At 56.0% G+C, this 13406-nt stretch overlaps 1 protein-coding gene across 1 annotated transcript; it reads right to left on the reverse strand.

The window, feature by feature from the left end:
- Positions 1–472: 472 nt before the first annotated feature.
- On the reverse strand, positions 473–13082 carry AGT (angiotensinogen). Its single transcript, XM_026504205.4, has 5 exons — positions 12951–13082; positions 7442–8278; positions 3765–4032; positions 1962–2106; positions 473–1198 (listed from the first exon to the last, which is right to left on the reverse strand). Exons 2-5 carry the CDS (start codon positions 8268–8270, stop codon positions 1013–1015), a joined length of 1428 nt encoding a protein of 475 aa, XP_026359990.3. The 5' UTR covers positions 8271–8278; positions 12951–13082; the 3' UTR covers positions 473–1012.
- Positions 13083–13406: the final 324 nt, after the last annotated feature.

Here is a 13406-nt window from a genome sequence, read left to right on the forward strand (position 1 = left end):
CCCGTTCCTTCCCATCTGCAAGTCGGGGCATGGGAGCCTCCCACACACCCACCTGCCGCTTAGGGATGGAAATGTCCAGAAGCAAACATCTCCAAATGATGGCTAAGTACCAGCCCTCACCTTCCATGGAAATTCCACCCAAAAGACAGCTCAAAGCCCTAGGAAGAACTTGGTGTGTATGGTCTGTTAGCCAAATGGTAGGTTTTGTTTTGCTGCTAAGTGACAGAATTTTTCTTTTTTTTTTTTTAAGATTTTATTTATCTATTTATTTGATTGATTTTATTTATTTATTTATTGAGAGAGCGTGCACGCAAGCGAGAGCAGGAGTGGGGGCAGGGGCAGCCACAGAGAGAGAAGCAGACTCCCCACCGAGCAGGGAGCCCCACACGAGACTCGATCCCAGGACCCTGAGATCACGACCTGAGCCGAAGGCAGATGCTCAACCGACTGAGCCACCTAGGTGCCCCAAGAATTTTTCTTTTTTGTTTATTGTTGCAAGACATGTATTAATAACACAGGGATAATCAGCCATGGTATTATATTCTAACGTAAATTCAGACACTTGTGTGTTTCAGAGATCCCAGTATCCTGGTAAAGAAGACCTGGAAACCAACCAAAGTTAAGGCATCAGGGGGGACGGCAGCTGGTCCGCTCGTATTCCCTAACCGAACTTAAACCCAGGGCAGTGAAAACTGTAACTGTAAAACCCAATTTCTGTTCTCTGATAAAAGGGACACAATTTTTGGTTTCACCAACCAGTTGGTCTGTTCAGACTTTCTCCTGAACGGTGTCCTGTGCTAAACTCTGGCTCCTGGCCCCCCCCCACGTGGCCCGAGATAAACCCAAGAACCCGGAGGCCTCCTGCCCGCAGGTTCTGCTGCTCATTAGATGGAGGAGACCGGCTTCTTTCCAGCTCCAGGCTGACTCACGGGGAGGCAGAGTGACAAATCAGCATTGCTGTGGCAGCTGCCCTTGCCTCGGTGACAGCTGCATCTCGGGGGCGGGCCAGGCCTCACACCGTGCTCAGCGGGTTGGCCACACGGCCCAGGAAGTGGAGGGCAGTGGAGTCTTGCTCGTAAATGGCGAACAGGAACGGGCGGCTCAGGGTCACCTCCAGGGGCCCATCCGGCTGCGGGGCAGACTCTGTGGGCTGCTCTCCCTCGTCTGCTTTTAGTTCCAAAAGGATGCTATTCAGCACCTGCAAAGCAGCAAACGTTGGGATGGCTCCCGAAGGCCCTCCAGGCCCAGGGAGAGGGTGCAGGACAGCTGTGTCTCCAGCCTGCCCGCACCACGTATGCCCCTCGGTGTAGACGACTCCCACTCGGCCCAACTCACGACAGCTCCTCCCCAAACTGTCTCTCCAACCCACCGGTCCCCACTTTCCACCTTGCTGTCCAGGGCAGGACCCCGGGCCCCTCGGCTGTGGTCCACCAGTGCCTGGGTCATCCCACTCATTTAGCAAGAGGGCCCATGCCCCCCAACAGTGATCTCCGAGGCCAGAACTGTGCGTGGCCCCTCCCCAGTACCCAGCGCAGCGCCCGGCACATCCAGGCACCCCAGCTGCAGAGATGCATTGTTCCACGTGGCAGAAGGACAGTCTGTCTACTGCTGGGCGTTCCCTGTCAGCCCTGCCGAGAGCTGACGCTGGGCACTTACTCCCATGGCCTGAGTCCTGACCCTGCTGTGGGTTCTGGGAAGGACCGCAAGGCTAGGCCAGGCTGGGCAGAGCCAAGGACACATGGTGGGGAAGGGTTTGCTGCTCTCCACCTGTCCCCGGAAAGCCCCGGAAGTTCTGGTCATTTCTTTCCCACCCTGGGTGCACACCCACCTAGCCATGCTTTCCTCCCCTCCTCTCCTGCCTGCCTCCCAGAAGCTCCCTCCATGCCCCAACTGTCTACGCCTCCCACCCTGTGAACACACAGAATCCACTCGGGCCCAAAGAGACACCGCCGGCACAGTACCTTTCCGACTCTGAGATTGTCCTCACTGATTTTGCCCAGGTTCGCCTCGGCGCCCAGCAGGGTGGGCAGCTTGGCCTGGGCAAGCAGGTCCTGCAGGTCGTAGGAGGCTCTCAGTGTCAGCTGGGGCATGGTCAGGCGGATGGCCCTGAGGGGACGATCACGCTTAGGAAGGTCCCGGGTGGCTCCCCCTGGGAGGCCCTGGGGCCCCCTCACCCAGCTAGGCTGTCTCGGGAAAAGTCCGTCAGCAAGAAATACAGCAAACAACTTGCATGTCCTTGGGAATGCTGTGAGAAGGATGTAATTTAGAGCACTGCTCTCTGGGGGTTTGACGATGACTTGTCTGTTCTTCGTTCTACTACGGTTTTCGGTTGGCTGCATTGAAGCTGTATTACCTGGATAATTGTAAAATGCTATTCTCTGAAATAATGTATCGTGTCTTACTAGCCACCTTTCAATGGAGTTCTTGACATAGAAACCCCCGTGGAGGGGAGAGCGATGGGAGGAATGTCCCGTCACTCTCCGTGCTGGCCATGCTGCTTACGTCAACTCGGCTGACCTTCCTGTAGGACCTCTGCCTTCCTTGGGCATCCCTGAGAGCCCGTGGATGTTTCCGGGGACATACCAAACCTTCGCAAGAGTTACAGTACACCCACGTCCACAGCAGCATTATTCGCAATAGCCAACAGGTGGAAGCGACCCAAGTGTCCATTGATGGATGAGTGGATAAACGAAACGTGTCTGTCCATGTAATGGAGTATTAGCCGTCAGAGGAAGGAAATCCTGACCCATGCTGCCACATGGATGAACCCTGAGGACATCATGCTAAGCGAAATAAGCCCGCCACAAAAGGACAAATGCTGTATGAGTTCCCTCACCTGAGGTCCTGGGACAGACACATTCACAGAGACTGGAAGTCGAATGGCCGAGGCCAGGGGCTGGGGGAGGGGGAACGGGGAGTTCGTGTTTCCGTTTGGGAAGACGACAACATTCTGGAGACGGGTGGTGGCGAGGGACACGCAGCCATGTGGGTGCTTCATGCCACTGAACCGTGCGCTTACAGACGGTTCGCGGTAAGCATGACGTGATGGGTTTAGAGCCACCACAACAAAGACTGATTTTAAAAGGAGCGTCGCCCTCCTGAGGCCAGTGCGCCCCTGAGTGCCTTCTCGGGGCAGGTTTCCGGACCCCACTGCTCTGGGCCGGGGATGCGGGTCAAGTGCAGCACCCCAGCGGAGGGGAACGGCTTTCTTCCCGCCATAGCTGGAAAGAGGAGCAAAGCACTGGGGCAGCAAAGTGGGGAGTTCTGGAGTCAGGGACAGCTCCCCGTCCCCCAGACCTCTCAGAGGGGTCCAAACCCTTCTGGGACGCCAGTCCCCAACAAGCTCTTGGAATGCAGCAGATTGTGGGAGGGAGCACTGGTGGGGGGGCGGTGGCACGACAAAGGTCCCCATTCAGGACAGGCTGAAATGCAGTCCTTCAAAACCAGTGGGTAAGCCCAAGCCCACGGAAAGCACACTCCCCACTCCTTTACCTCTCCTGCGCCCAGAAAGAGACGGTACCTGGAGAGCTAGGTCCGTGGATGGATGGATGCAGGGGTGATGCGTGAACGCACCGGCCTTCTGCCCCCGGAACAGCAGGGTCACCTGGGCCTTCCCCGTCCTGTGCCCAGGGCTCAGCCATCACCCGCCCATCTGCTCACCCCACGTCCGTCCCCTCCCACCCTGCGTGGAGGGATGGGCCCAGCTCCCCACTTTCCAGGGGGAGCAGCCCCCGAGGGGCCAGGTGGTGTCCCAGGAGCCATACCGGGGAGACAGGTTCTTCAGCCACGTCAGGAAGTTGTGCTGGAAGGTGAGGGCCTCCACCTGCTGCAGGTCCGAGGCGCCGTGGGGCTGGACCAGCAGCAGGCAGGCGTTCTTGCTGAGGGGCACACGGGTCAGGGACAGGTTGTTCTGGGCGTCGCTCCAGTGCTGGAAGGTGCCCGTGCCCGAGATCATGGGGACCGACACCGAGGTGGCGTTGTCCACCCAGAAGTCCTGCAGCCCCGGCAGCAGGGAGAACCCCTTCAGCTTTCCTGGAGACCCAGAAAGGAGACAAGGAGGGACGGGCAGCTGAGGCAGGGGCAGGCGTGTGTGCTCAGTGCTGGGGACACCGAGGAGCAGAGCCGAAGCCCAGCCTGTGCCCCAGCCTCGCCCCGCAACGTCCCAGGCCACGGGGCCTTTCCCCGCCCCAGCACTGCCCCAGAGCTTCACAGCCCTACCCAGGACCCCAAGGGCCGGACGAGTCTTCCTCCTGCAAAACCTGACTGTTTGAGTTCACTTGGGTGACACCAACTGCCCGTGTTGAAGACATTTTACACACCAGGTGCCACTCTGAGATTTTACACCTGTCACCTTAAGGCCCACAAAGGAAACCAGAACACTTAGGGAACTTAGGCCACTACGAAGTGACTGGGTAAACTCACCCCAGATCTGTCCTGGCCCAAAACCTGCGATCCGCCATGCTCACTGGCTTCTTTTTTTTAATAAATTTAATTGTTTTAGAGAAGTTAGGTTCATAGCAAAATTTAGAGGAAGGTGTAGAGCTTTCTCGCATACCCACCAGTCCCACATGCACAGCCTCCCGCACTATCAACACCCCCACCGGAGTGGGACATCTGTTAACACTGATGACCCTACAGGGACACATCATTGTCACCCAGAGTCCAGGGTTGACATTAGGGCTCACTCTCGGGGCCGTACGATCTATGGGGCTGGACAGATGTGCGGTGACCTGTATCCACCAACCACAGTGTCACCCGGACCAGCTTCACGGCCCTACGCATCCTCGGGGCGCGCTCGCTTCTCAATCTGTGAGCTGTGACAGTCTCCCCTTCTCAAGTCAGGACGCAGAGCTGAGCACACCTGTCTTGCAATGCGGGCGCCACGTCTCAGGCCTCCGTGCTGCCCAGGACAGACATACAACCTGGTGTGGCCAGTGGCTCCGAGCAAAGCGCTCCGTGCGAGCTCGCCCTGGGCCCTTGGGGCGGGGGTGAGCCCTGTCTGGTGCCCTCCCTGACGGGGCTGTGCAGGTGGAGGCGGAGGGGAGCGGCCAGCTGGCTCTGCTGTCATGGGAGAAGGGGCAGACGCCTGCTGAAGGCCCTGTCCCTGGGGGTCTGTCCATGACTGCAGCCCCTGGCACAGCCCCTCCCTCTGCGCTCTTCTCAGTCACCTTGAGTGCCTAGTCACACATGGTGGGGCTGTTTCTGGGAGGAGAAGGTGGGGGTGAGTCTGTCACAGAGCAGCTCCTGGGTGCTGGCCACCTGGGTGTCTGAGGAGAGGCAGGTTAAAGACCCAGGGTGCCCTTTCCCTGGAGCAGAGGTCTCCAAGGTGTCAGGGTGGGGGCTGGAGGGACAGGTCCTCCAGGAGGGGAGGGGAGGGGGTGGACAGGCTGCCTTCCCAGGGCCTGGTCTGATGAGAAGGGACGGGCAGAGCCACAGTGACCTTCGTCCCAGGCTCCCTGGGGAGGGCCTCAGCGTTGGCCCACCAGGTCTGGCCAGGGACTTGTTAATTAGGGGAAGAAAGGACGAAATCTTTTCTCACCAAAACAGAAAGATGTGAGAATCTGAAACAGAGGTGGCTTCCCCGTCCCGCCCACTCCGCTGAAAACACAGCACACTCCTCGTCCAGAGGTTAAGTAAACCTCTCAGGGTTAAGTCAACTGGTGGTGTGGAAGCTGCCAGAGCCAGCGCCAGCTCGGGACGACCGCAGGGTCTGGGCAAAGGGCGCCCTGTGGCTCAGGGGCTCCCATTCCCGAGCCTTCGCCAGTCGGGAACATCCAGCTGTCCGCTGAGGTCGTGGTACTAGAACGTCATTACCAAAGGGCAGCTTAGAGCTCCTCAGACAGCCTGCGGCTTCATGAGCGGGCACGCGGTGGTGGGCAGGGAGGGGCTGTGCAGCTCTGTCTGGTGGAAACTGAGGCACGGAAAGGTCAGGGAGCAAGATCAGAGGGTGGTACATGGTGGGGCTGGCCCAGCATCCAGGCACCTGTGGCTCTCTTGCTCTCTCGCCTTTTTTGGGGCACGACTTTCTCAAGGAACTCTCCTCCTGGGGCTCCTCTTAGGAACGGCAGGCTGAGCGTACGAGTCCCCAGTCCCCCCCGGGGTACGGTCACCCTCAGCTGGAGGCCGCCTGTGCTGAGCTCTGCTCCCACGACCTGTCGGCAGTCCTGGGTCTCTATCATCTTCCTCCTGCACCCAAAACGGGCTGGAGGTCCTTCCCCTTGGCGGTTTACAGACTTCCGGGATGGCTTCAGAGTAAGAAAATAGTCATGCTGTCTCTGGTTTCATCTTTGGCCTGCTGTCTCCCTTGGCTCGCGAGCGCACCCTCCCCGGCCCACCCATCAGTGTGCAGAGCCACGACCTCAGCACGTGTCCCCCGGTCAGTGTGCCTGTTGCGTCACCGTCCCGGGACCCTCCCTGCCTCCAATGCACACAGCCCCGGCTGCCCGGATGACCTCTGAGCAGAACATTTTGCCTGCTCCAGCACCCACCACCCTTCCCAGCATCCCATTCCAAAATCTGGCCCGACCCATCTCTAGGGCCCTGCCTTCCACTGGTCACATCCACTCCGAGCTCTGGCCAACCCCAGGCGCACTTGCTCTGGTTCCTGTCCCTGAACTCGCCGGCCTTTGCTCACACATTTGTTCTCCTACAGCACTTCTCCCCTCACCGCCCCCAGGCCTCTGTCCTCTCTCCAGGGACCCTCCCTCCTTCAAGTGCTTGGCCCCCCCAGGGCACTTCTACTTAGAGCTCTGTAGCTGGGGGCATTTGCCTATGGGATCTATCTCCCCTCTTGAGCTTGAATAGGCAACCTGGGGTCTGGACCTGTGCATCCTTCCTCCCTGGCCCCTCTGAGCCGCCCAGCTCAGGGGCATGCACGTAGTAAATCTTCAACGATCAGTTGTTGAATGAGCAAACTATCTTTGCAGGGATTGGGGGTGGGGTGGTAATGACCCCTCCCAACATGAAAGTGCTGTAAGCAAACAATTTGGTTATTTTTGCATGAACTTTGACCTTCTCAAGAAGCAAGAACCCCTCCCTCCTGAGGGCGGAGCTGGACCACAGGGCCGGGAGGGGTGGGTTTGGATCCTAGGACCCCCACTTGCGGCTGTGCCATCTTGAGGAAGTCACTGTGTTTTCTTCTAGAGGTAGTAACGCCTCTTCACCACATCACAAGAGGATTAAATGATCAGAGTACAAGGATGTACTATAGAAGCTGCACATAGTAGGGCAGCAGGTAGAGAGATGGGTACTCATCCAAGGAGTCCACCGGGCAGCTACTTCCGGCTCCTTGAGAGCGGCTCCCAGGTACTTCCTCATGTTCGCCACCCTGCCCATCTCCAAGGCCCGGACCTGCTGAGCTGAATGCTGGACATGAAGCCCACAGACGAAGAACTGGGACCCTCTGGCACCAGCCCAGGGACACCCACGGGGCTTGCCTTACCTTGGAAGTGGACGTAGGTGTTGAAAAGTAGGGTGCTGTCTGGGCTGACTCCTGACACGGGTCTGTCCATTTTCCACCCTGTCACTGCCTGCATGAACCTGTTTATCTTCTCAGCAGCAAGATCCGGGTCGGTGGACAAGTCCAGAGAGCGCGGGAGGGTGACGGGAGCAAAGGGAGCCAGGCCCCGCACAAAGGGCTGCTTCAGACGCAGGCCAGGGGCTGTGAACAGGCCCAGCACCGTGGAGAGGAGCAGTGTGGACTGGCTGCCAGCCCCTCCCTGGGCGACCAGAAGGCCCTGGATGGTGTGCAGGGCGGAGAGGACCTTGTGGCCATCCAGCCGGGAGGTGCAGCCCTGGTCCTCCCCGGGGACCCCCAGGAACGCCTGCAGTCTGCTGGCCGTGGGGTCCAGCGCACCCAGGTAGAGAGAGGCCAGGGTGCCAAAGAGAGTCGTTGGGGACAGCACGGTCCCGCTGGCCGTGCTGCAGGACTCGCTCAGCATCCTGTACATGTGGAAACCCAGGAAGTTGAGCATCATCCCCACTTTCGCTGCCCGCATCCTTTCGTCCTCCTGCAGCTTCTCAGTGGCCAGCGCCAGCTGCTCTCGAAGGGCCTCCTCGTCCACAGGGGACGTCTTGGCCTGAATCGGGACCGGCGTGAAGGTCAGGGCCTTGGGCGTCTCCGCACTGGATTTCTCCAGCTGCTCACAGCTGCTCTTGCTGTAGACGAGGAGGTGGAAAGGGTGTATGTACACCCGGTCCGCAGCGGCCAGGCCGGCCCAGGCCAGGAGACAGAGGACGGTGGCCCCCAGGCTCACCCCAGCAGCAGCCATCTCTGTACCTGAAACATCATTCCATGAAGGGCGACAGATTACTAAGTGAGTAAGTGCCCTCCAGCCAGACTTCTAGCTGTTCCCATATTCCCTGCGGTCCCTGAATCCAGGAGAAATGTACCCCAGTCTACACATTTCGAAGAGAAGCAATAGATTCAAAGCTCTGAGGAAAATACCTCTGTGATCCACTACACACTGTGATGGGCTGAGCTGTGCCTTTACAGGGCCTATTTCGGGGTCGGTTTTGATATTAAGACAGTTGTAGATTTTACAAAACACGAAACTGTCCATTACACCAAGTAAAAACATACACAAATGTTTTCACAAAATACTATAAGTGCTTCTCTTCGAGAATATGTGAATGGCTGATATTATATTTACCTTGTGCTAATCAGTGATACTATGCTTTAGTCAACAGTTATGTGTTTAATAAAGAATAATATGGGTGGCTCAATCACTTAAGTGTCTGCCTTCGGCTTGGGTCATGATCCTGGGGTCCTGGGATCAAACCCTGTGTCGGGCTCCTTGCTTGGAGGGAGTCTGCTTCTCCCTGTCCCTCTGCCAACCTCCCACCGCGTTCGTGCTCACACTCTCTCTCTCTCAAATAAATAAATCTTTTTTTTTAAAGAGTAATATGAAAACATTTAATCTTATTTTTAAAGAAACTTTAATTTTAAAATTAAAAAAATTTTGCCTGTTGCCTTAAAGTTTTTAACTTCGTATGTTGATGTCCTTAATCCCACTCCCTCAAAATGCACTATATTGGGAGATAGAGTCTTTAAAGAGGTAATTTAGGTTCAGTGAGGTCATCGGGATGGGCCCTCATCCAATCTGCCTGGTGTCCGTCTTAGAAGAGGACAATAGGACACAGACACACAGACGGAAGACCCTGGGAAGACAGGGAGAAGACGGCCATCCACAAGCCAAGGAGAGAGACCTGAGAAGAAGCCAACCCTGCCGACACCTCAAGCTTGGACTTGGAGCCGGTATGTGATGAGAACGTTATCCCAGAAGGAGCACATCAGTTCTTGTCGCCTCCGTAATCGTGAGAGAACAGATCTCTGTCGTTGAAGTGACCCAGTCTGTGGGACTTTGATAAGGCCACCTGAGCAAACGCATGCATTCACAGGCCTCTGGCCGTGAGTTTTCACTGAGAAAACCAACCGTGGAGCAGATGGCAAGTCTTCAGGAAGCCCCCTAGCCCCAGGGAAGGTGGGAAACCAGTTTGGACTACAGGACTAACACACACAGAGGTTTTGCCCATGTTATAAGTTGGCCTGGCAAGAAAGATCGCACCGTGTAGTATTGACCAGGAAATGTACCTGATTTCCCAGACAGGGTGCATGATTTAAGAATACAGATATTCTAACTGGGTAGTATGTGACAGTTCCCAGAAGCCCCTGCCCAGAGATTACCCTGTCTAGTCCCTGCGCTATTCATAGGAGGAGGGAAGGGCTTCAACTCTCTGCAGACACAGAAAGGGGAATTCTGAGGCCTGAGGAAAAGTTCCCAAGGTCACACAGCAAGCGTGTAACAGACGTAATTCAGACCTGCGTTTATCCCCGCCGGTCAGTCCCAGCCCCGGTTCCCACTGGTCTCACCTGGCAAGATTTAGTGACTGTGGAAGTCCATCCCACCCCCAGAGATGTCAAACTGGCCCTGGGGTGTGGCCCGGGAATGGGATTTTCAGCCTCCCCGAGGCCCTAACAGGCAGCTGGCATCGAGCACCAGAGGCTCAGCCTGAAGCCCTGGGGTTTCTACCTGTCCCAGCACCCCAAACCAGCCGGCAACTATTTCCTGCAGGGTGGAACCCCAATGGAGCTCGACACCAGCCCCACCAACAGCCTGATGGCCCTGGTCAGCGCTGGGACCGGGTATAGATTGTTGTAATGACTTCCCAGGTAACTCTACGAAGCCAGGAGTAGAACAATCTTCTGCCCTTGACGTGGTCTCTGGGGTTGGCGGGAGGCTCTCCAGCACCCTTCTCTAGAGCCCTGGGAGTCTGCTCCAGCCTCCGCTCTCGCCAACAGCACACAGAGTAGCCTGAGATCCTGGAAGACAACGTTCTTGGGCTGGGTCTGCTAACTCATTCCACTGTCTAACTCTCTGCATTTGTAGGAGATCCATGTTCGTTGTAGGGGTTCATTCGGTTCCAATCATTTCAGCGATATCTCACTCATTTCTGGTGAAGACGTGGACTGTATTATCAACTCACTTCGCACTCCCTCCTCATCGTCGCTCATCCCCCTGACCTACCACCACAGGCCAGGCATCCCTGGAGCGGAGGTATGTCTCCACTAACTCGAGGTCACCTTGACACCTCCGTCTTTCCTGCACACCTATGCACACCCAGTTGTCCCCTTCTACCGGCACTCTGCACTCCTCTCCTGGGTCTGGTAACCTGCACCCACTTTCAACTTAAAAGCACTGTGTGTTTAGTTCTGCTCTGGTCATCAATTACCAAAGAAACTTTGACTTCTGACCTCAGCCACCACGTCACCCTCTTCCCTGTGCATTTGACTCAATCCGCTGTTCTTGTGAGAAGCCACATGACATACAAAAATGGAACAGAAAATTCTCCTTCCTGTCCAGACAGGCCTCGGTTGCCAGCTCATGGCTCATGTAAAAAGTCAAATCATGGGGTGCCTGGGTGGCACAGCAGTTAAGCGTCTGCCTTCGGCTCAGGGCGTGATCCCAGTGTTATGGGATCGAGCCCCACATCAGTCTCCTCCGCTATGAGCCTGCTTCTTCCTCTCCCACTCCCCCTGCTTGTGTTCCCTCTCTCGCTGGCTGTCTCTATCTCTGTCAAATAAATAAACAAAACCTTTAAAAAAAAAAAGTCAAATCGTGCTGAGTTTTCAGGGGAAACTTGGAGAAGCCGAGGGCTGGAGAAATCGTGCAGTAATGGCACCCAGTCCCGGGTTGGGGCCCTGCAGGTAAGGACAGTCCCCTCCCTGCTTTGCCAGTCCCTTGCGGGGCAGGCACTGACTCAGGTGAAGCAATTTCACAGATCATTGTCAGGACAGAGTCTGCTGTTGCTCTCAGCCTGGATGGGTGGCTGCTGCACTGGCTGGTCCTAACTCAGCACACAGCGGGGTCTCCAAATAAACGGGGGCTCCAGGCCCCTGTGGATCTGCCCTCCTCCACCACCCCTGCTCAGTCTCCCTCTCCACCTTCCTGCTTCTCGGTATCCCTACCCCTCGTGGTTCCGTGGCTTCGTGAAATGGTGACACCGGCAGCCGACACTGTTCTAATGCCTGTCATTGCCAGGCAGTGTTCTAGTGCTTTCCATGAACCAACTCGTCTCATCCTCCTAAGGCTTCTGTGACACCCCATTTCACACTGCAACTGTCCCCCACCACTCCTGCCACCCTGAACTCACTTACCCCGCTTTACTTCCTTTTACCACGGCACTGACCACCTTCTGACCTTATACATAATTAATTCTTATATATTTATTTATGTTTACTGTTTATTGCCTGTCTCTTCCCACGTGAAGGCAAACCCCACGAGAGCGGGGTCCTTGCTCTCTTTTTCTCGCTGAGATAGATAGATAGATAGATAGATAGATAGATGATAGAGAGATAGATAGATGATAGATAGATAGATGATATATAGATGATAGATAGATAGATAGATGATAGATAGATAGATAGATAGATAGATAGATAGATAGATAGATAGAGATGATAGATAGACACCACATTTACAGAAATGTTCCTGAGACATACTCGGTACTTGATAAGTAATTGTTAAGTTGATTAATTAATGCTGTTTTGCAGATGAACAGAGAAGTTTCATGACTTGCTCAAGGTCACACAGCTGAGTGAAAGACAGAATCAGGATTCAGACCCAGAACCCCTGATGCCATAGTCCATAGACTTCAGCACCCACCTATAGTGCCTCTTGAACAAAATAATAAGAATCTGTTTTTTTATTTTCTCCTGAGTTTAGAAAGCACTTTCACATTATACTAGCTCTCTTAATTTATACCATAGTTCACAAGCAAGGGAGGCTAAGCATTGCTATTTGTCCCATTTTATAGATGAGCAAACCAAGGCTCAGGGAGACAAAGCGATGAGTTGAGTGCACAGACCCAAACCTCAAACCAGGACCAGAAGCAGCACTGTGTCAGGCGAGGCAGAGGGAGACAGAAGCAGGCCACTCCTCCCCTGAGCCTCTGGGGACGCAGCCCCGGGGTAACTGAGTCTGCTCCCCCACCCCCCTCCCAGCTCCAGCACCTGCACAACAGCTTCGTGTGTCCCACCGACTAGAAGAGACCCAGTGGACTCTAGGCCACCGTGGCTCTGCTCCCGTGCCAGCCCCTGAGGACCCGGCCCGGCTCAGAGGCAGTGGGAGGACCCGGCCACCGTGCCCTACTGCTGGGGAGGGGCAGTTCCTCTGTTAAGACCTGGGGTGGGCCAAGGGGGAGGACAGTGTGTGAGAGGACGTCCACTGGGACGGGAGGGGAGAGACATTGTCTGCGTCGTCTTCAATAGAGATCCCCCTGCAGCACACGTCACCCCTGACCCCTGGCTTCTGGCTCCCAGCAGCTTTTCCCACCTCCCCCCAGAGACCCCTTAGCTTCTACTCCCAGCAGATAACTCAGCTGCCCTGAGAGAGATGGGGAGGGGGTAACAGTGAGGCAGGAGTGTGGATGGAGAGGGACTCCCCGCTTACCTTCTGCTCAAGTTCCCAAAACAAAAGCAGCCTCTTCCCCTGGCTGGGCCACCGAGGCCCTATTTATAACAGAGGGGTGGGGATGGAGCCGTTCCCAGACCATTCTGTGCCCAAGCTGGGGAGGAGGGAGGTGACATCACTTGGCCTGACCATGGGGGCGGGGGCCTCAGGCAGCCAGGCCTGACTGGGGGACAGGAGCCAGAGCAACTCTCAGGCTGGGACTCCTTCCAGGAAGTCAGGGTGATCGATACACACTTTCAGTGCTGAACAGAATAAGCCGGTGTGCTGTGAAGTTACACATTTACCCAAGCTCACCGGCACTGGGGCCGCGGTGATGGACACGGGCGTGTCCCACGTAGGTGTGTGTAAGTGTGTGACAGCCCGAGGCCAGCCACCCAAGCCTTCTGACAGAGTCCTCTTGAGGTGTGCTTCTGAGTGTCCCCAGGAATGTGCTTG

This window comes from Ursus arctos, unplaced genomic scaffold, assembly GCF_023065955.2.
Source record: "Ursus arctos isolate Adak ecotype North America unplaced genomic scaffold, UrsArc2.0 scaffold_7, whole genome shotgun sequence".
Lineage (NCBI taxonomy): Eukaryota > Metazoa > Chordata > Mammalia > Carnivora > Ursidae > Ursus > Ursus arctos.

Bases quoted from the DNA above. Each gene is read 5' to 3' on its own strand.
- AGT (XM_026504205.4), bottom strand. From the start codon at position 8,270: ATGGCTGCTGCTGGGGTGAGCCTGGGGGCCACCGTCCTCTGTCTCCTG. The intron at 2,107-3,764 runs GTATGGCTCCTG...TCGTCCCCTCAG, and splicing joins CTGAAGAACCTGTCTCCCCG to GGCCATCCGCCTGACCATGC. The intron at 1,199-1,961 runs GTACTGTGCCGG...GCTGCTTTGCAG, and splicing joins ACAATCTCAGAGTCGGAAAG to GTGCTGAATAGCATCCTTTT.